Below are 24,187 nucleotides of genomic sequence, written 5' to 3'. Positions count from 1 at the left end.
AGAAATTCTCCATAAAAGACCTTTAGGAAACATCCTATATAAGTCTATGAGATAGATATAGATTCATGAGATAGATCTATTAGGATGTCAGTTTCACAGAAGATGTATATAGAAGAGGTGCTGAAGGGGTTCAGCATGAAAAATCCTAAAAAGATTTCTACCCCTTGTGTATCAGATTAATTTCTTCGAGAAGATGTGTGGGACACATCTGTGGAGATATAGTATATAAGCTCAATCCCTTATCTTTTAGTTAGTGGGAGCCTTATGTATACTATGTATATGATCCGATATATCTTTGCTGTGAGTGTTACGAGCAAATATCAGTTAAATCCAGACTGAGAGTACTGGATAATTGCAAAATATTTTTAAGTACTTGAGAAGCACTTAGGATATGATCTTTGAGGGAAATCAAAGTTGAAAGTAAAAAGATATAATAAATCAGATTTTATGTCTGATATTGATGGTAGAAAGTCTACATCAAGAAAGGTGTTTCCTTATTCAATGTAGATTTGGTAAATTGGAAGAGCTCCAAACAACCGATCATTGCAAATTTCAAAAGCTGTGTAGGTCGCTGCCTATGAGACTGCTAGACAAGCCTTCTGATTAAAAAAGATTTATTGTAAAATTGGTGTGATATCATCAGATGGCACAATACTATACCACGACAACAGAGGCTCCATTGCTTTAGCTAAGGAGCCTAGATCTCATTAGAATTTTTAGCACATAAGAACAATTATTCGTGACTGTTTCTAGAAGTAAGACTTCAAGAATCAGAATAGACTCCATAAAAATATGGTGGATCCACATACTAAATCATTTTACCAACAAAGGATCAAAGCACATCTTGAGAAGATGGAGCTTAAATTTATGATGGATTCACTTTAGTGCAAATGAAAGATTGTTAGTGTATGCCCTAGAAGCTAATCGGACTGATATATTAATTCTTTCTAGGACATAATTTAGTATTTGACCTAATTATTTAGGATAGTTAATTACCATTCATATAGTGTATGTATCCATGAATCATCCAATGAATTAACAAGATGATGATATATATTCTCAAGAGTTGAGAATTTGAGACATATGTTATTGGTGGTTAATTAATAAACTGCTTTCGATCGTAGGATTATCATGGAGATGGTGATCGATGCAGATAGATTGGTGCATGGATCACTTCCTTAGGATAGATGAATCTCGAATCTACAGTATAGAGACACTAAAGCTAGAGTACAGATCTTTGTTAGAGAATAAAGATAGCGAGTGTGACCAACACAAGAAGCTACTTGGATATCTACTCACTTATCAGTGACTTTCTCAATGCTGTAGCAATGTGAATGGTTCTTTGACCTACAATATCTCGACTGTTCACAATAAAGTTACTGTAATTTGACTCTACCATAATATGATCCCCAAGCCATATAGAGTTTTGAGATGTATCTTGGCTGCAGTAGGTTTATTGTAGGAATAGGATGTGTACCTAGATGGAATCTATCGATTTTAGTAGAAAAAAAGAAGTCCTATACGATTCACAATATTGAGTTTAGAAAATCTTTGGTCAAAGCAAGTGTTGTTGCCCAGCTATGCAACCCAAGAGGGGGGGTGAATTGGGTGTCTAAAAATTTTAAGCTTAACTTATGTCTTATGAAAAATATTTGACAATAGCTAAATAAATAGGGAGAGTAAAATTAATTCAAGGCTAATGGCTAAAAGCAAGAATGCAAGAGAATAATGAAGAGTTAAAGAAGAGAAATTAGGCACAACACAAATAAAAGGATTTATAGTGGTTCGGTGCCAACCTGGCACCTACATCCACTCCCCAAGCTCCTACTTGAGAATTTCAATCCACTAACTTGTATTCAATCCGAATATAAACATCAGAAACTCTGACTCTAGCTATCCCAAGCTAGTCCACTTATTTTTCGGATACAAGCCAACCCAATACACTCCGATTCAAGGTTTGGATCAACCTTTTCTTATTTTGGAACCCTTCCAAAACAAAAATAATAACTCAAACAGAGTATAACAATGAATAGCATAAAAAGTACAGAGAAAGCTCCTTTAATGAGTGAATAAGACTTTAAATACACTTTACTCAAAGGGAAGAAGGCTCTTTTTGATTTTCTCAAGGTGGTTGGAGACGTGAATGTGCACTTGAGGAGTTGGTGAGCTTGGATTAAAGGCTTCTTGAATGCTTTGAGTGAGCTCTTGCTTAGGACTAAAAAGTTTGCTTGAAATTCCCTTTTTCAAAATCTCTCTTCTTGATTCTACTTAATGATTCCCACCTATTTGTCCCTTTTATAGCTTCAAGAAATAGTGAAAAACATTCTAGGCTGAAATAGAGCCGTTAGACCACATTAAATGAGCATTAAAAGTACTTAAAATGGGTTAAAAACTAGTCATTGCGGAACAATCCCGTCACAGGGGTCGACTCATAGGTCGACTCATGCTTGGGGGTCGACTCATGGGTCGACCTCTGTGGAAAAATACCAGAAAACCAAAAGGGAAGCAAGGTTCTGTAAAATTGACCCAAAATCCGCAGAGGTCAACTCATGGGTCGACTCATGCCTTGGGGGTCGACTCATGGGTCGACTCATAGGGTGTGCCAAGTTTGTGCCGGCCAAAAATTCTGCGTGCCAAACATCTCATATGTCATGAGTCGACTCATGTTTTTCAAACATGAATATCTTTCAAAATACGAGTTCAAAAATAATAAAATTTTTACCAATGGATCACAAATCTTTTGTTCTATCACTTGATGCTTTCAAATCAAGATTTGATAAAAATTACGATTTTACCTCTGAAGAGCAATAAGTCTTTTTCAAGCAAAAATCATTAGTACCCCTTCAAATGCTTTGTAATCATCAAAATCAATCCAAAGTGCAACAAGTGTGCATACTGAAAAAAAAATTTTACTAAAATTTATAAATGAATTCGAGTCAAGCTAATCTTGTATATGACAGACGATGGAGTTTGATGAGTTTTTCATAATCTTTATCTTGTCGAGACTCATGATAGAAGAACTAAATTACACTATAACTATATCTAGAGGTTCATTATTTTAATTCTACTGAATTGCTACTATATACTGCTAGATATCACTAGTGGATCAAAAGACTTGTCAAGCATCATCTTGATGATCGATGATCGTTAATGGATATAGTTGAAATTGTTTCAATCCATTAAAAGGAGTTTCATTAATATTTTGATAGAGATCAAAATATATCTCACAATCATATAGAATACAATCTATAGGGTCACACACAAAAAAGGTCATGATTGATCAAAATGTCGAATAGTGATTTTGAATCACAATAGGATTCAATTATCAATTTGATTAATGATTGGACTTATATATAAAAGTTACATGAAGGACTTATTAAAAGTTAGTAAGTTATAGAAGGACTTAATTATAAATATTACTAAATATTTAATTTGATCAAATATAGATCGAATTAAATCAAATCTAATCTAATTGGATTTAGTTTAATTTGGGTTTTCTAATCCAAATAGGATTTGGACTTAATTTTTAATTAAGTTTGACTCAATTTAGATTCGAATTAGATTTGAATCGAATTAAAATTGAGATAGGATACTAGAGTCCCATTAGACTGATACTCTCTCCCCTTATCCACACTCCAAAAGGAGTTAACGCTCATAAATCTCACATAAAAAGGGTTTTGCATGGAGCACATGGGGTGCACAAAAAGGAGGGGTGGCAACATCCTATAGTCCATCTCTTGATGGACTTTTAACAAACCCTAACTAATTCCTATTTAAAAGGGGTTAAAGGGGGTGCCTCCTCAACTAATTACACGATGAACATGAGAGATTTTAGGCATGTAAAAAAGAGAAAAAAGAGAAGAGGGCATGGTGAGTTTGTTGGGCACATCCTCCCTTCTTTCTTACAACCAAGAGTTGGTTGTTAAGATATCTTTTTCCTCCCCCTCTCTCTCTCTTTTATCTAAGAGTTGGACATGGCTTTTTCTCTCCCTTCTCCTCTATAGATATCCAAGAGTTGGATATATTTTTTATCTCCTTCTTCTCCATAATCAGTCCAAGAGTTGGATGGAAAGAAAAAAAAGAGATTGGATCTTTTATTCTTCTTCTTCAGATCTTTTTTTTTTCTCTTGAAAAGAAAAAGAGAAAAAAAATCAGATTAGATCTGATTTTTTGATCCTCCTATGGATCTCTTAATTTTCTTAAGAAGAGAATCAAAAGAGATAAAAGATTTGATAATCCAAAGAGTGATCTCTGTAAGGAAGCTAGCACTCCGATGAGATCAAAATCTCTTGATCAGATCAGTTTTATGTGGATACCTGTAGAGTCCGAACATCTATATGGCTTCAAAAGAATCTTAAAGACATTTATAGATCATTGGATCGTAGCTTCAACAGACTATGAAGATATCCACAGATCATTAAATCATTGCAAAGATCTATCTACGTAAACATAAAAATTAGATTTTTATTTTACTTGAATTTTAATTTTATACATATGATGATGTCTGACTTTATATTGAGATATAATCTTTATGCATGCTTGATTAGATTAGATATAATTAGAGATTTCTTTTAACATCATTCTGATATAAGATTTTCTTGGTATAATATTGATTTGTTATGTTGTATGGTTGTCCTAGAACAATATTGAAAAGTTTTAAAATTTTTCTTTTACTGCATATTAAAAAAATTTTAAAATTTCTTCATGCATACTAAATCACTATATGATGACATTTCCTAACAGTCTGTCCACCATAGGGACGACGTCGTGATAAGTAGAGTTGTAATTGAGTAGAACATTTATACTTCATTCACATTCAATGTACTCATGTGATATATAGGGATTTTTTTAGACTAGTCGTGACTTCCCTGGCTTGTAGTTTCTAGATGATAAGAAACATAGGTATGTCCTAAATTTTTTGGGATAAAAAATCAATCAGTATGTAGTCCTCTTTTATAAAATTTCAATGTCTTTCGAATTGATTCTCTTTGGTACTAACACTAATTTCACCACATAGGTCATTGGTAGCATCATCAACTAGCTATAATTTCATGACATCATATCCAAAAATTTAATCGATGATGATGTAATTACTATATACTAAGTTGAATAAAGCAAAGATATATACAAGTTAATTTTTATTTTTTGCAATGGACTATGCAGGTTATAGATGTTTTTTGGTCTCTCCTATAGCAGCATGCATGGATCGATCCTTCAACATATTTGTAGTCTACCTTTATGTTGCGATCTTTCTTTACAATAATTATTTTATATTCTTCATACAGTATCATGTGTTGGTCTAGCACTGTATACTCTGATGTATGTTTCATTTTTTTCTCTTTTTACAGCATGTTGTTGGGTACATGAAAGGTTTCAGATAAATTTATGTGAGACTTTATGTCTCATTCACTGACTGAAGTTATGCAGATGTTCATGCCCATATGCTTGTCGGTACACTAGCACCTACTTATTATGGATATAGAGGGCACATATTTTAGACACTATACATCTATAAGTAGTGAAGAGTATCGAGCAATCACTAGAAGATTTGTGAGTAATGACCATATTTATAGAATGTTGTGCATACCTATGCATTGCTAACAATGTGGGTTATTTTCAATCTTATATTTGCAGGTGATTTGGTTAATGGAGATGGCACGAGATGGCTACTCTGTTGATATGGATAGTTGACTGCTTTATTTTGTTGACTGCCCATAGTAGGATACTAGATAATTATTATAATAATTTGGTTTGCTAGTGTCTTTACATGATACACATAAGATGCATGATGCTTTTTTTCTGAAATAATAGGATATGCCAAATTATGTAATTGTAAGTGCCAACTATGCTTTTTCATGCAAATTGATATTACATGCTGAATTATGTCCGCACCAACTAATGCACCGTGCCAACTAAAGTCTATGCCAAAAATGGCTCGTGCGAATTACTGCACCATGCCAAATAATACATTATACCCATCATGTTATTAGAAAAAATTATGTTTCCTATTATCAGTCCCGTATATTGCCAACATACATCTGTGCCAACTAATGCAGCATATTATTTGTTTATTATATTGACTATGGGCATGAACTATTTTGTAAGCTTGACTGTGCCATCTATATTATACATTTTATGGAGCATATGGCGATAGGGGCCCAAATCACAATTATGGATGCTCGTGTAGGTGTTTCATGCCAGATATGCTACACAGGAGATCATGAAATGTCACGAGATGGCATCTTTATAGTTTGCTTTATGCTAGCTTTATGAGCATACATATATTGGCTTCATTCTTTAATTTTGTACATTTATAAGTTATTTGTATTCTATCTAAACATTTGGGTTTTATCGTGAATAAACTTGTATGAAATTCCTTTTTTTGCAATCAAAATTTAATTACTGTAATGGAACTGTTATTTTTATGTATGAAAACATTTTGTAACAAGTGAATCGAGTTTATTCTCTGTGATTCTTGCTATAATAGGTGGAACTATTATTATTGCAATAATTTTCAAATAATCCTTTTTTCTGTGATTGTTTAAACTTATTTACAGGTTCTTGTTATCATGTTATATTGACAAGTCAGAATAAACACAGACTCTATGGTGATAAACACAAACTGTTCAGAATAAAAATAAATTCGGGTATCAAATCTTAAGAATCCTCTTAGGATAAACAATAGGAGACAAGGATAAACATTAACTTCTACTAAAATAAATACAAACTATCCAAGAATAAATATAAACTCTATATAATAAACACAAATATGCCCAGAATAAATATAAACCTTGAAGGTTGCTCTCTACCTTTTATAAGATAAATACAAACTGTTTCAAAATAAATACACTCTATATAATAAATAAAAATATGATATAATAAATAGAAACTTTATGGTGGTAAACACAAATAATCTAAAATAAATACAAACTTGGGGCCCAAAATATGGGTGATCCAAGGGTGCTCCCAAGATAAATGACAAAAAGGAGGATAAATACTATTTTTATTTAAATAAATATAAACTTCATATAATAAACACAAATGTATTCAGAATAAGTATAAATCTTGGAGGTTGCTCTCTGCCTTTTATGGAACAATGATAGGATAAACACAAATTTTATATAATAAATAGAAATAGGATATAATAAACACAAACTCTATAGTGGTAAATATAAACCATTCAAAATAAATATAAACTCGGAATCTAAAACTTCAATGATCCAAAGATCCTTCCAAGATAAACAATAAGAGAAGAGGATAAACACTAACTTCTGCTAAATGATCAAAAACTATTTGAGGATAAATACAAACTCTATATAATAAACATAAATATATCCAAAATAATTATAAATCTTGGAGGTTGCTTTCTACCTTTTGTGGGACCATGGCAAGATAAACATAAACTGTCTCAAAATAAATTCAAACTCCATATAATAAACATAAACTATATATAGTAAATAGAAACTCTATAGCCATAAATATAAATCATCCAGAATAAACACAAACTCAAGATCCAAAACTTAGATGATCCAAGAGTCATCTTCGGATAAACAATAAGAGACGAAGATAAATACAAACTTTTGCTGAAATAAATGTAAACAATGCTGGGATAAATACAAGCTTCATATAATAAATACAAATATATCGAGAATATTATAAATGTTAGAGCTTATCTCTATTTTTTATGAAATCATGATAGGATAAACACAAACTATCCTAGAATAAACATAAACTCTATATAATAAACAAAAAATTGGACATAATAAACACAAATTTCAATGATGATAAGTACAAACTAAGCCCTAAAAGTCACCAAATTTATATTTATTTTGGATAGTTTATGTTTATCGCCATAGAGTTTCTATTTATTATATTTAGTTTATATTTATTATATAAAATTTATATTTATTTTGAAATAATATGTGTTTATCTTGATATGGTCCTATAAAAGACAGAGAGTAACCTCCAAGATTTGTATTTATTCTGAATATGTTTGTATTTATTATATAGAGTTTATTTTTATCTTCATAGTTTATATTTATTTCAGTAAAAATTAGTATTTATCCTCCTCTTTTTTTATTTATTCTAAGAAGATCCTTAGATTACCTAAGTTTTAGACTTGAGTTTATATTTATTTTGGATAATTTATGTTTACCACCATAGAATTTATATTTATTATATCTTATTTTAATTTATTATACAGAGTTTGTATTTATTTTAAGATAGTTTGTGTTTATCCTAACATGCTCCCAAAAAAGATAGAAAGCAACCTCCAAAGTTTATGTTTATCTGATCTTGTTTATATTTATTATATAGAGTTTGTATTTATCCCCGAATAGTTTATATTTATTTTACTAGAAATTAATATTTATCATCCTCTCTTGTTGTTTATCCTTGGAGAACTCTTGGATCATCCAACTTTTGAATCCTAATTTTGTATTTATTGTGAATGATTTGTGTTTACCATCATAGAATTTGTATTTATTATATCCTATTTTTGAAGTTTGTATTTATTTTACTATGATCCCATAAAAGATAGAGAGCAATCTCCAAGATTTGTATTTATTCTGAGTATGCTTGTATTTGTTATATGGAGTTTATATTTATCACATCATAGTTTATATTTATTTCAGTAGAAATTAGTATTTATCTTCTTCTCTTGTTATTTATCTAGAGTGAATCCTTGGATCATCCAAATTTTAGACTCTAAATTTGTGTTTATTCTGAATGATTTAAGTTTACTATCATAAGTTTTATATTTATTATATTCTATTTTTATTTGTTATATAGAGTTTGTATTTATTTTGAGATAGTTTATGTTTATCCTACTATAGTCCCATAAAAGATAGAGAGCAACTTTCAAAGTTTGTGTTTATTCTGAGCATGTTTGTATTTATTATATAAAATTTATATTTATCCTAATATAGTTTCTATTTATTTTAGTAGAAATTAGTATTTATCTTCCTCTCTTGTTGTTTACATCTTAATGATTGAACATCATATACATCACTTACATATAATATGTATCCAAGTCAAAATAGTACCCATCATAATAGAATTATAAATAATACATTCATTTACAGCTATGTATAACCATATATCTTTGCATGTTAATAATTGAACAAATCAAGTATATAATTTACATATAACATCTATCCAAATCAAAATAGTGCCTTTCATAACAAAACTATAACCATATGATCTAAAACACTGGTGAGCCTATACGATCGTCAATTTTTTTTTTTTTTCAGAACTGTCATAGATGTAGGCTTCGAAACATGTATCTATATAAAGTACAACCATTTAGTAAGTCACAAAAAAGATTCTGTGAAAATAGAATAAATATAAATTAATTATGGAGATGTAGCTTTTACTAATGTTTGCTTTACATCTTCAAATATTATGATCTTTTTGATAATACTTCTTATATGTCCATTGTTTCTTCACTGCAACCTTCATTGGGTGCTGGAAATTGCTAAGCTTTTTGCAACCTTTACAGTTAGAAATAGAGGATCTTTAAATATAATGAAATTATCATTTATTTTTCTGCTTAGCTACATTGCATCATAGCTACTAGAAATTGAGTACCTCTCATTTTTAATACTTTGTTCTTTAAGTAGGTATTTTTTTAGTGAACAAACTTTTTCAATAATGGACTCCACATTATTCATGATAAGATCATATATTTTATGGAAGATACAACCATCATATGCTAATTTCAGAAGCTTTTTACATAGTCTAGTGAATCTTATAGTTCTAACGTCATGTCCTTCTGAATTTCACCTACATTCTATGCCATATCAGCACCTTCTTTGATAGATTTCATCCAATATTTTAATATGTAATATGCAAGGATACGATGAATTCATAAAGCAAGAAGAACTTTTAACACATGAACATATAGAATATCATTAAATTCAAACATTAGACACGAGCATAAAAATTTATCCTCCGACAAGATACATTTTACACAATTTGGTATTCTCTCAATTAGATTTTTATTAGAAGCCTCAATCTCAGTTATATGGTACAACTTGTACTTCTTCACCCCTTCTATATCATACATGGTGGTCATTTTGATTTGCTTTCTAAAAAACTTAAAAATAGCTCCTATATACACTTCAATTATGTATTTCTTGATTCGATATTTTGATCATAAAGTTGGTTGAATGCGGTATGTGTGGAGATCCTCCTCATCCACTCAATCATTTCTGCTCTCCATGACTACTTTAAATTGAGTAACAAACTTGAAAATATTCATGTGATTATTTACATAATCTTTAAATAATAAGTTGATACTTTCGCTGCAATGTGTTGTAGACATAGAAGCAAAGAATATATGTCTAAAATTATGCAGACATTTATTGGTCTTGTATATCGAATCGATGATCAAGGTTGGCATTGGACTGCAATGAGTGCTTTTTGATAAACACATCCCCATGATGCTCAAATTGCTCTAGAGAGATGGAAGCATTGATGCAATATTGAAGATTTTTCTTGAGTCCATCCTTTGTATTAAAAAGAACGGACATATGTTCTTTGATATTATTCAAGATTTGCCACTTATAAAATCGATGGACTGTATTAGGGAAAATATTCTCAATTATCATTTATATTATTGGATCTTGATCGGTTAATATACATTTTGAGTGCTTGCCATAAAGTACCTCTAAAAAAGATTTGAAGATCCAAATAAAAGATTCGGTACACTCATCTCATGTTACTGTATAATTCAATAGAATAGACTATATATGGTGGTTGATATCGATAAATGGTGTAAAAGATATACTATATTTGCTTGTCATATATGTAGTATCAAATATCACCACCTCACCAAAGTATTGGTAAGACAATCTTGATCCCACATTAATTCAAAAAATATTTTGGATACTATTATCTGCATCTAATTGGATGGTGTAAAAAAAGATTGAATTCTTAGCTTGTCGAGTTTGAAAATGATTAACTGTTGTTTACAGGTCAATATTGAATAACTATTTTTGAAAGTTTATTCTAAGGTTGCTCAAATCCTTCCTAGTAAAGCTTACATTTTATATACCTTCATGTAATTATAGGATAGCTCTCATGATTTGTTGAGTTGAAATATTTTACTTATATAAAGTCTCTATAAACTCCCTGTCTTCTGTGGTGATCTTTCTATCTGTTTGAATGAAGCAAATTTTTGATGGACTATGAATGACCTCATGATTATGAACATCATGAAGCATTGTGACCTCTCACTTGCCAACTTCATTTTTTTTAATGTATATTTTTATTTACATATAGTGTGAATGCTCTGTCTTTCCTTAGTGTTATGGGTGCTGCATGATCTTACCCATCAATTGACATATTAATCTTAGGCTTATATACTCCTTCTTTACAACATGTAAACTCTTATCTATTGATCTCCTTACCCTAAGAGGATCCATAAGATGATCCCTTCCGAATACCAAATCTTTTCTTATAGGTATATTGGTTGTAAGCTTCTATTGCTTCTTTTTGAGTATCAAAAATTATGCCTTCATGCAATACTAAACTTTTAGCATTTTCTGAGTCTGAAATCTGATCAATACAATCTTTTTTCTTAGAAGCCCTCTCAATATAATCAGTATTGAATGAGTTGAGACTATCATCAAGTGAAATATAATCATGCACATTGCTTCGTTCCCCTACAAAAGTAGCTGGTGTGCTAAAGACAACTGTGCTGTTATCATTTACATACTTTCTACATCCATAATATGTGTAATTTGATAAATTATAGGCACTCAAATGTATATATCAATTTTATTGATGCATATCAAATTTAGACCATGTTAAATATCAAATTCAAATCAGTGCTATTCTATTAAAAGAAGTGCTATAGTAACTAAAATCAAAGATATAGCTAGGCACCTCAAATTATAGCTTATGCTAAAAGTTAATCATTTATCATTCACACAAATATAAGCATAATCATTGAATGTTAAAAGATCTTATAATTAGTAAGTCTCAAGTTTCAACTTGATTAATAACATGTAAATGACTTTACCAAATGACACTGATAAAAATGCTTATTTAGTTTCTTTCTAAGAATAATATTTTTTGAATAAATAATCTTATTATCCAAACAATATGATAATAAAGTTATTAGACATGACTATTTTTCATATCATAGTAATAATTTTTATCCAACGAATCAAACTTCCAAAATCTAACCATCTACTCTCTGATGAATTAAACTATGAGTGGGTTCTCATAATCAAAGAGTGTCTACATAATAGATAAATGACAAAAATATTGAAACTAGTTTACTACTTGTGTAGGCCAAGATGACATAATGTTAAAAGGAGATTATAAGCATTCTTAGCATACACTAGTAATTGAAAAATTGTATGATCATCTATAAATAAAAAAAATTATGTTGTCAAATTTTATTTATTATCTCTTACTTATTTTTTGAAATGTCACATATATATTTCATATATCAAATAAAATATTTGGCTTCTAGTGAAAAAATAATAGTTAAATATATTTGTACTCAATTAGTAGAGAATAAAAGATTCCGACGAAGGATGAGATGAAGAGAGATGAAGGAGGTATCTCGAGTGTATGGCTCTAATAAGAGAGAGATAAGTAGGAGAGTGGGGAAAAGAAAATGAGAAGATGGGCCATAATTCTAACAAGAGGGAGATAGAGAGAGTTTTAGAGGGACAGAGAGAATAAAAGATGTTTGCAATCACCTTACAAGAGAGAAAGAGAGTGAGAGTAAGAATAAGAGGAGTTTATATCGATGAGAAAAAGATGAAGAGAGAGAAAGAGATAAGAGGTGTTTGCATCAGAGAGAGAGGGAGAACAGTTTCTATCGATGAGATGTTTGCACCATAAAGAAAGAGGGAGGGAGGGAGAGAAGTAAATATCGATGAGGTATTTATACTGAAGAGAGAGAGAGCTGGTGAGGTGTTCACCTAGAGAGAGAAAGCTAGAGAGGTGTTTGCAATAAAGAGAGAGCTGATGAGGTATTTATACCAAAGAGAGAGAGATAGAGAGAGGTTTCTGTTGATGAGAAATAAAAGGAGAGAGAGAGAAAGAAATATATTTTGCTGATGAGAGAGAGGAAAGAATTTCATTTGAAATAGAATTAGGCTTCTCCTTTCTCATCCATCCCCATTAAGAAACATGTTTTGTTTTTTTTTTCAACAGCCACCTCATAGCCTCAAATGCCAACTAATCCCATCACCATTTAAAGCTTCCTTATTTTTTTAAATAGCACTAGCTCAGCCAAATGGTACATAGACACCCTCCATTATTTTTTTATCAATGCTTTGAGATCCAGGCTGATCTAAGGGTTATGGACGTGACTGGATATAGACTGGGATCCATTTGATTAGAGCCCAGTCTCTCTCTATATACGTATAATGATGATCATATATATGGATTTTTATATGTACTAATGATAAACTTCGTTATAATGTTTACTAGTCCATACCTAGTATACCCAATCAATTGATATAATTCCAACTCATCCTCATTAACCATTAGCACAAGAAATAATAAATTACCATTAGATTCCTATTTTCAATGTCTTAATATATGAATTACTCTTAATCCCAAATTACATGACTACTTAATAATTAAGATTTAGGGATTTACCTTATTTAGGGATTAGAGTTAAAATCTCCTTGCTTAACATCTTCTTGTCTAGTTAATTGCTCCTTTACACAAAATAAATACTGATTAGCAGCATCTAGTGGCTCTAATGATTAGAATAAAGTAACAAGTCAGAAATTATTAATAATAGGTCAGTGGATAGCCAATGAAGGCTAAGTTGGAGGTCGACAAGATAAGTGGTCCCTTGCAATATCAATCGAAGACCCATCATTGGGGTCAACCTAAAATCACATAATAAGGTATATGGGATCCTTGTGTCAAGATTCACTAACTTTGGTAGAGAGAGGAAGAGAAGAAGATAATAGTGATAAAGAAAGCATGGAAAGGAGAGAAGGTAGGAAAAAAAGAATAGGGATGGGGTCATTAAAGGCTTGAATTGGAGAAGGATGAGGGCAGTGGTGGAGGTGATGTGGGTCAGAGGTTTGGCCTCTCTCAAAGACCACAACAGTAGTGGTGGCCATGGTGAGTGGTGATGGCCAAGATTTGAAGAAAACTAACGATGGATTGGCCTACAATAGGAAAAATAGAGTACCTAACTTATGGACTGGTATCCAAAAATTTGATATGCCCATAGGGCTACCGATAACTCAACCAAAGCTCCTACAAGGGCCAAAATCTCTCTTTGTATTGGTGAAGGCAGAGGAACAAGAAGATGAACTGAAAAAAGGGAGAGAAGATCTAAATAAAGAGTGATTCAATTCAACAAAATCTGGTAATTCGAGACAAAATCACAATTGATGATGGCTATAGGAGACAGGGATGGAAGTAAAGAGGATGCTAGTGAGATGGGATGCAACAATGCACCGATTTTGCTGAAGATTCAAGGTCCGATTAGTGTTAAGCTTCAGTGGAACTTAGGAGAATCTCAATCAAAACATCTAGAATTCAAAGCCATAGGAGATGGATTGCATGGAGGAGAGTTTGGGGATTCATAGACGATGGAGACTATGGTTGCCTAACCTCTGATGAAGTTGAGAAGAGGTTGGAGTTGTACTCCTTCGATTCAAACAGGAAAAAGGAAACTCTTTTTTTCTTTTCCATTATTTGCTTAGGCCTATTTTTGGGGCTAGGTTAAATAGACAAGCATCACATTCTCTCATCTTAAAATAATTTCATCCTCAAAATTAACTTATCTTAGTTTTCAAACTTTGAAAGTACTCAACCCTTGTGTCATTCACAAGCAGCCATATAGTCTCTCTATTAGAATTCTTGCTCCATAAATTTTCAATAAAAAGAATTTTTGATTTTTTCCACCTATAAAATATTTAGAGTTTTCTCGATCTCTTTCAAGAGAATGCCAATAGCTTGACCTGGATTAAAGTACCATAATTCTTTGCCTATGAAATTAATTATTCTTGATTAATTTTACATAGAAACCATAATCAACCCAATCTACTTTTCACAAAAAAGAAGAAGTCCTGAGTATTAGATGCTCACCATGATCTATAGCCTTCTTTTTTCTCTTAACATCTTTTATGATTTAACAATTAGACTTTATCATAGGAAAAACTTAAGCCCTTTTAAACAAATAAAGTAATAATGTAAGGCTAGAAGAAGGAGATCCATGCCAAAACTTTTCAAGTCTGAGCCTAATTAAAGGACTATCAATCTAGGAACAATAAATTTGGGATGGCTGGAGTTTGCTCTAGTATTGCCTACAATAGGAAAATCTATAGATGAAAATTGCGTAGCTACATCCAAATTAGCCAAAGAATCAATAATACTATCCTTTCCTTTATTAATAAAATTCTCTTACTATGAAACTAACTCAAGTCTTCTATCATAGTAACTTTCAAGTTGAAGAATTATTATTTCTAATCAGTTTCAAAATAATTCAAACCATACTTTTGCTAGCACTCTGATCTAAATTTATCGATTTCTCTAGGTTCACTAAGTAAAGTTCAATAAAAATATCACGTCACATTGGAACTAAGAAGATCCAAAATTTCCTATTGTCAAGTAAAACTTTGGAGTTTTTTTATCCCTATTATGCCTTGAGCATACCACATCAAGAGTAATCCTTAAGCAACTTTCCATATTTGAAGTTATTACATTAGCTTCACTATCCCATCAAAGCTCAATAACTCTATAACAATTTGAATTAATCATAACTTTCCTAATAGTTCAACTAGACGATCGAAATCAACTTTTTTCTTGAAAGGTTAACTTAAAACTCTAACATACTAGAAGACTCCAAGTCAGCATCTCTATCAACTAGGTATTTCACATATTGCTTTCTTCACCATGATTGTTAGCATCGATCAATGAACTCATCTAAAATCTTGTCTCTTATATATTACACTCATATAAGTTCCCCAAAACTAGTTCCTCCCCTCAATTCAACAACAATAGCAAGATATCCTAGGTTAGCTTATAAAACTAAACTTTGACTTGAAATTTAACACATCTATCTCTCAACAAATATGAGGAAGATCAAGTAACCTGATCCAAAGATGATGATTTAAATTATCAATGATCCATATTAAGATGCAAGTCCCATGTCCTCACAATAAAATCGAATTCGCCATAGAGAATTGAATGTATTCGTAGTATCCCAAATATATTTCCTCTATATGCTAGTTTCATTCATGATCCACATATGGGTTCAACCTTCAAAGAATATTCCACTTTAATATTATAAAACTTTTCTTAGGCCACAACCTAAATAACTTGTTGTAGATAAATCCAACTTTGCAACCAAATAGTTAGTGATAAAACTAGAAGGCTATCATGATTTGCACACATATCAAGTTTGGGATTCTAAATCACTTATTGTATAAGGACACATGATACAATATAATTAACTATAACACACTATATTCCATAGTCAACACCTCTCGTTGTCATCCGAGGTCAAACCCCACTTATCATGATTAGGAATATCAATTATCTAAACCTTTTAATAGTCATCCTAGTTCAACCTTACCATTGAGATTGGAGATAAAAATCATACAGCTTTTTTACTCTCATCATATGCCAAACCTTAGGCATAAATCATATCACAATACCTAGTGATTAAAAATCTAAACTCTTAATTCATTTTTGCTATTTTTATTATTATTTCTAGTGATCATAATCTTAAGCTCTATACCATTCTGTCATGCTCCAAATCTAGTAATTAGATTAGCTACATGATATGGCTGCATACTCCTTAGGACAAGGTCCTAAATAATATGCAAGATCTTAAAATTTGTTATAACCTCAATTTTTTATGAACACTAATGATCTTAATTCATATTTAATTTGCAAAACTAGATCATCCTACGAGTGGTGATGATGCACTATCCATTCCATCCTTTTAACTATGGTTTTAACCATAGGCAAGTACAAGCATCTTGTATCTCTAAAAAGAAAAGAAAAAAGATTTGTGAGCTTTACAGGCCATAAAAATCTTCACACATCTACACTAATATAAAAATATAATTTGAGAATAATAGTAAATAATATCTGAGGGAAAAATATGATGCATAAAAGCTCATATCAAATATCTAGAACAACTCAAATGTCCACACAAATATGTATCAAACATCCAGCTGATCAAAAGAGATATATTACGATATGGTAACAAGTAAAACATTTTATTCAGCATCAATTATATGTATCTTGTCATTTATTTATCTTACCATAATTCTAGATTTGATAGCTTTCTTCTTAATTTTTAGTTTTAGACTAACAAAGATCATGCCTCAATCCATATATGATAAAATTTTCGTATGTAAGTCTATGGAGGCTTTTCCATGCATAAACTCGTAAAGACTATCTCAGACCATGGATACAGATCCTATGCATAAGCTTCTAAAGGCTATTCTACACATGAGCTCCTGGAGGCTATCCAAGGTGTAGGCTTGTGGTGGCTTTATGACATATAAGCTTATGGAGACTGCCTTAAGCATAAGCTCTTGGAGGCTATTTTATGCATAAGTTTGTGAAGGCTATTCTAGATATAAGCTCCTGAAAGCTATTCATATGACAAGATTAATCCAAACTATTTCTTATCTATTTGATTATTTTATATTGATTTCATCAAATCAGTTTCAATATTTCAATTCAACAGTATGTTCAAGATAAGTATATGATAACTATGTAACCATATGATCAATAATTGATATACAATATAGTCAATACATAATATACTCTTGCTGAAAAATCATATAAAAATAATAAAGTCTCATACAAAGCTAAATCTATTAACATAGATCCTTCAATATAAAATGAACGATACAATCCAATATAGATCCACAAATAATATACATAATGGTGATCATGTTAGCTATATTAATGATAAATTAAGTTATAATATGTACTAGTCCATGCCTAGTATGTCTAATCAATTAATATAATTTCAACTTATCCTCGATCAACTATCAACATAAGAAATAATAACTTATTGTTGGATTCTTATTTTCAAAGCTTTGATATATAGATTACTCATAATCCCAATTTTCTCAACCCTATCTAAGACATGACTACTTAATAAATTAAGATTTATAAATTTACCTTGATTTTGGGATTAAAGCATAAATTTTCTTACTCAACATCTTCTCGTTTGGTTGATTGCTCATCCATACAAAATAAATGCTAATCATGAAGGAGATTGACATAAGAAGGAAGACGAGGCTGACTAATTAGTGGCATCCAGTGGCTCTAACAATCACAACAAAGTAACAAAATTCAGTTCAATAAATCGGTGTCTAAGTGAGGTTCGGATACAAGTAAGAGATTGTTAATAATAGATCCATGGATAGCCAAGCTAGGTTGGAGGTCGATAAGATAAGTGATCGCTTGCAATATCGATTTAGGTACCATCATTGGGGTCAACATAAGATTGACATGGTAAGGTATCTGGGACCCTTATGCTTGGATCCACTAACTTTTGTAGGGAGAGAAAGAGAGAGGAACATAAGAGAGATAATGAAAGCATAGAAGGAGAGAAGGTAGAAAACAAAGAACAAGGATGGAGTCTTTAAAAGCTTGAAGTGGGGAGGTCAGGCTTCCAGTGAAGACCACAATGATAGCGGCGGCCATGGTGGTTGGTGGTGGTGAAGATATAAAAAAAACCAATGATAGGTCAGCCTACAATAGAAAAAATAGAGTATTCGTCTCATGGATCGATAGCCAAAAAATTTGCTATGCCCATAGGGCTATCGAGAACTTGATCAAAGCTTTGATAAGGGCCTCAATTTTCTTTCTTAGTGGTAAAGGTGAAGAAACAAAAAGATGAACCACAATTAGGGAGAGAATATCCAAAATAGGAGTGGTCTGATTTCAACAAAATTCATGATTTCAAAACAAAATCTCAATTCATGATGGCGATAGGAGACAGGGGCGGAAGTAGAGAGAATGCCAGTGATATGCGATTTGACAATGCATCAACTCTAATGAGGTTTCAAGACCTGATTGGTGATGAGTCTAAATAGAGCCCACGAAAATATCAACCAAAATACTTGAAATCCAATGTGGCTGGAGGTTGGATTGCATAGAGGACAGTGTAAAGCTTATAAATAGTTTGCAGGCTAGGGTTTCCTATCCTTTGATGAAGTTGAGAAGGAATCGGAGTCAGACTCCTTCGACTCAAATGGGAGAAAAGAAGATCTTTCCTTCCTTTTCATTGTTTTCTTGGGCCCATTTCTGAGCCTAGTTCTATGATGGGCTGAGCCAAATGAGCAGGGTATCACATAAGCATTCACCAATATCTATAAAATAAAGTTGATCTGTTAGAGTTTTGTTATGGTGTATTAGTTATGGAAGATTAACCAACCATTGATAGAGAAGTTTGTATCCTTTAAGATAGATACTTTCTTTTATGAAGAGATATGGGTATATGCATTTTCTTCACAAAGATGCATCTTCATATCAACAAAAAGACCCCATCAAATGCTTCCCTTCTCAAATAGAGACCAATACATTTTTTCATAAATAAATACATCTAAAATACTAAAATATTTGAGTTTCAAAATTTAAATCATTTTATTTGAAAATTCCATTTCAAATTCAAAACCATGCAACTATTGGTTGGCTGAGTAAAAAAACTAAAATATTATCTTTTGTTATTTTGAAATTATCCAATATTGTACAGTTGCTTAGCCTAGGGATCACCCTGCATCACTTTCATATCATTCTTTTTTGTACCCACACATGAAAACCTAATAACACAAGCAAGTTGCAAGATGACCGGGGTGCAGAGGTGTGTACGTGCAAAGGTTGATTCCATCTAAAATGTTTGAAAAGATGTTTGAACGCCAACAACTCTGGTGCATGACGCGGTGAGGAGGTGCGGAAGATACAGCCTCTTTATATTCCAAGTCCCTTGCTTCTTAGGTGCCAAATTACCTAATGTTGTGATATCCTATTCTAAAACGAAAAAAAAAAAAAAAACGTTGAAGACTCCCGCTTAGGTGCCAAATTACCTAATGTTGTGATATCCTATTCTAAAAAGAAAAAAAAAAAAACGTTGAAGACTCCCGCTGGGAGTCTTCTTCAGCGCGATCCCTTCGGAAGGGAAGTCGAATCCGGGAAGGATTCGACCTTCCCTCTGCTCTATAAACTCTCACTCCCTCTCCTAAGCAACCAACGACGATCATCAGACTTCCTCCCTCTCTTTTCTCCTTGGTTTCCTCCTTGAAGCTGCGGCCTCCTATTATTGTGCTCGCTGGAAAATAGAGGCCGGAGAAGCCCTTGGAGCTCAGGTAAGGCTCTGACCTTTCTTTCTCTCGCTCTTCCCTTTCTCCTCTGGCCCCAAACCTCGCTGCCGGCCGCCGATTTTGCCAGAAATCGAGAAGAAAAGGAGACCCTGTTTTGCTCTGTTCGGCCGAGCCATCTCCCTCCCTTTTCCGGCCACCATCGCCGCCTTCCATGGTGCCGCACCCCTAGGTTTGGACCCCCACCTCTCTGCCTATGTTTCCCGAAGGTCATGGCCGCCGGTGATCGGCCAATGACCGGACAAATTCAAGAAAAAAGGGGCGGTCCCCTGTTTTTCAAATTTTCTAATTTTCCCACCGGCCGAACCTCATCGCCGGCCATCTCTGGCTCCACCACCGTTGGTCGCTGCTGGCCGACCACCAGCCATGCCACCGCAGTCCGCCGGACCATGGGCAAACGTCCCTTCGGTCCTCCCCTGTTCGGCCAAAGAAGAGGAAAGAAAGAAGAAAAAGAAAAAGAAAAAAAAAGAAGAAAAAGAAAGAGATGAAAAAAAGAAGAAAAAGAAAAAAAAGAAAAAAAAAATGAAGAAAGAGGAAAAAAAAAGAGAGGAGAGATTTCTCTCTTTCTCTCTCCCCCTCTTTCTCCCTCTTTTCCTCTCTATTTTCTCTCTCTAAAATTTCTCTCTCCTCCTTTCTCTCTCTAAGAAGACCTATAGATCCTGTATCAGTCCATCTTTTCCTCTTACGGAGATCTATGTTGATCTCAGCGAGATAACCTTGAATCGATTCAGTATCCGGATGGTCCATCAGACTGGTCATCCAATCAACCACTTTCTGTTATTATTTAATTTTATTGAATTTATAGAATAAAAATTGATCCAGATTTAATATTTTAATAAGAATTACCTGATTCATTTAAAGAAGATTAAAGATCTAGGGTGATTGAGGTAAGTAGATCTTACGTTCCTTATTTATTTTTAAATAATCATATTTTTCATGCAAAGAATTATTATTGATGAAATCATATTTTTTATAAATTAAAAATCAGTATATGTGATGTGAAAAAGCTTATTTTATTATGAATATTGATTCTATGAATGCGTTTTATGAAAATAATATGATTATGAAGCATGAATTTTATTGTTTTCCATCTATGTATATGTATGTTTTGAGAAAAATATATAAAGATTTCAAAGGCTCTCAAATAACTATGAACGAATTTTTTTAGAAAGATCAACATCTAGAGGTAGCATCCATAAGAACACAGACTCTACCAGTGGGTATAAAGTTGGCATACAAAATATAAACTTGTCGATTAAGAACATTGACCCTGTCATGGGTATAAAATGGCCATAGCACGAATATCTGTGAGTAAGATTTAGAAACATAAAGAATGATTTACAAAATATGCTTATGAAATATTCATGATTTATGCATGCATGATTGGTTTATGACTTGTTTTATTATATGTTCTACGAAATACTTTATTTTGTATTATCTGTTATTTTTTAAATAATGTATTATCATGAAAAATTTATGCTTGATCCGGTAAGGAAGTGTAAGTTTTATTTACTAAGCTAGTGTAGCTCATATTCTTTTTATTTTTTTTTTGTACAAAGAATAAGATTAAGACTGACAAAAAAAATTCAAACTTGAGGATCTGCGAAGTAAGCTTGAAAATTTTGCAGTTAAAGTTTAGTTATTTGATGATCACGAACTTATGATAAATAATTATGAATTTTGAGATATGGATTTGCATTTGATTTTGAATTTAGATGCTCAAAACTAATATTGGTTTAATTATTTGATGAATAATAAAATTGAATCTTTTATTTGTTGAATTTTAGCTGATTATGATTGATTGGCTTCGTGTTATCATGGGCCCTATCTCTCAGTAGCATGGTTGAGTTATGTCCTGAATTTGGGGCGTGATAAATGTTGTCAGCTAGTTGGGCCTAGATTAAGTTAATGGTACATTTCCAATAGGCCCATGGCTCAGCTCATTGAAATTTCTAACTTTTTTATGATTCATTGTAGCTTTGCATTAATAGATGTGGTAAGAGATTAAAACTCTATAACCATACCTCAGAATTTCCAACCTGCATTCCAACTGATGCTTCTATGTATATGCAATATAGTCGGACAGCATCAAATCCCATAATGGTATGCAACATTAATTTATGTTTAAGATCTTACATCTTTCCCATAATACACTTTAATGCTTGCTTGCTCACTGCTGTTTAAAATAACCAATATGAGATATCACACTACGCACAATTTCATCTACTAAATAATAATAATAATAATAATAATAATAATAATAATAATAATTCTATTTGGGTTGGCCGATTAATAATTTGTAGTTTCTCAGCGTAGGGCCATCCCGTTTGCGTATCTAATGATTATATGTAAGGCTGAAAATGATCAGATAAGGATCAGATATTAGATTATTTGTATCCATATCCAATTGTTTAACAAATATATATCGAATATAAATATCTATCTTACTGGAATACAAAGTTTAATATTTATATCTATATTTATTTTGGATAGATATCAGATATGGCCACAAAATCTATCTAAAACTAACTAAAACATCAATAACAAAGTTAGCATTTGGGCCCAAGTCAACAAACAAACCAAAAGTGTGTCACACTAAAAACCTCACGTATTTGCATAAATCTAAAAAAGATGTGCAGCAGCATGCCATGGGATATTATCCATCCAATTTAAATTTCAAACCCAATTGAGATCTATAAGAACTAACAACCACAACGGATCCTACTCCACTTCGAATATCTTCTTGTCTCATGCATTACCTTTCATAGATGGAGTTGCTAGCGCCAGATCAAATATCCGAGGAAGAAACGAAGATGGAAGCAGAATGGCAGTCCTATTCTCGCTATTGGCCTCCTCCATACCCTCCTGGAGTCAGGTTTACACCCACAGATGAAGAGCTAGTAAAGTACTATCTCACCCCTAAGGTCCGTCGTCAAAAGCTTCCATACGATTCTTTCGTTGAAGATGATTTATATCAGTACCATCCTCAGGAACTTGCAGGTAACATCTTCTGCTTTCCTTTCCATTCTTGTAGTCTGCAGAATAGAAAAAGAAAAAAAGAGAAAAATCCATAGATGGTTGTAATCTAGATCAATGATGATTAGATATAGAAGATAGATTAGATATAGAAGATAATATTGGTTATTGAATATAGAGTAGATGTAGAAAAGCAAGTTTCTTTGTGATCAGATATAGAAGATAATATTGTTATTAAAGATAGAGTAGAGCTAGAAAAGCAAGTTTCTCTATATTTAATTTGAGAAGTATGTGATTTTGATAGAAAAGTACAATGCAAGTATGGAGGAGGAGGGCAATTGGTATATTTTCACTCAAAGAATTCGTAAATATGCCAATGGAGGTAGACCAAATCGCTCTGCAGGACTGGGGTACTGGAAGGCCACCAGTTCGGATCAGAAAATTCTAGATCGTGAGGGCAAGAAGATCGGCTACAAGAAATCTCTTGTATATCATGAGGGGAAACAACCATATGGAGAGAAAACAGGATGGGTCATGCAGGAATATAAGATAGATGAATCTCAGAAACCTATCAAAGCCAAATCCATGGTGGTGAGCTAGCTTACTTTTTAATCTATTTTTTATTTTCTTTACTTTTTTTTATTATGCAGTCATTTTATTTCTTCTGAAAATATTTGAAAGCAACTCATTTAGCTCTCCAAGTACAAAAAATACCTTCATACTCCATGCTGGTGTGCTAACAATGATAATCATTTAGATACTTCTTTATTGAAATTATCACAATATTCTATGCGCTCATGACATCCTTATTTATGTTTGAGTATTACAGAATTTGCTCCTATTTTATGTAATTTGCTTGATGTAAACTT

The 24,187-nt window shown here is 32.2% G+C and overlaps 1 protein-coding gene across 1 annotated transcript in view; it reads left to right on the top strand.

Annotated features, from left to right (window-relative positions):
* Positions 1 to 20,033: 20,033 nt before the first annotated feature.
* Positions 20,034 to 24,187, top strand: part of LOC105049161 (NAC transcription factor 32-like) — a 6,496-nt gene continuing 2,342 nt past the window's right edge. Inside the window, exons 1-3 of the mRNA XM_073260170.1 lie at positions 20,034 to 20,330; positions 23,111 to 23,342; positions 23,623 to 23,909. Of these exons, the coding sequence (XP_073116271.1) occupies positions 23,111 to 23,342; positions 23,623 to 23,909 (519 nt within the window). The 5' untranslated portion in view covers positions 20,034 to 20,330. The remainder of the gene's footprint in view (positions 20,331 to 23,110; positions 23,343 to 23,622; positions 23,910 to 24,187) is intronic.

This window comes from Elaeis guineensis, chromosome 7 (assembly GCF_000442705.2).
Source record: "Elaeis guineensis isolate ETL-2024a chromosome 7, EG11, whole genome shotgun sequence".
Lineage (NCBI taxonomy): Eukaryota > Viridiplantae > Streptophyta > Magnoliopsida > Arecales > Arecaceae > Elaeis > Elaeis guineensis.
The sequence above is the reverse complement of the archived record's forward strand: the minus strand, read 5'-3'. Positions and strand labels throughout refer to the sequence as shown.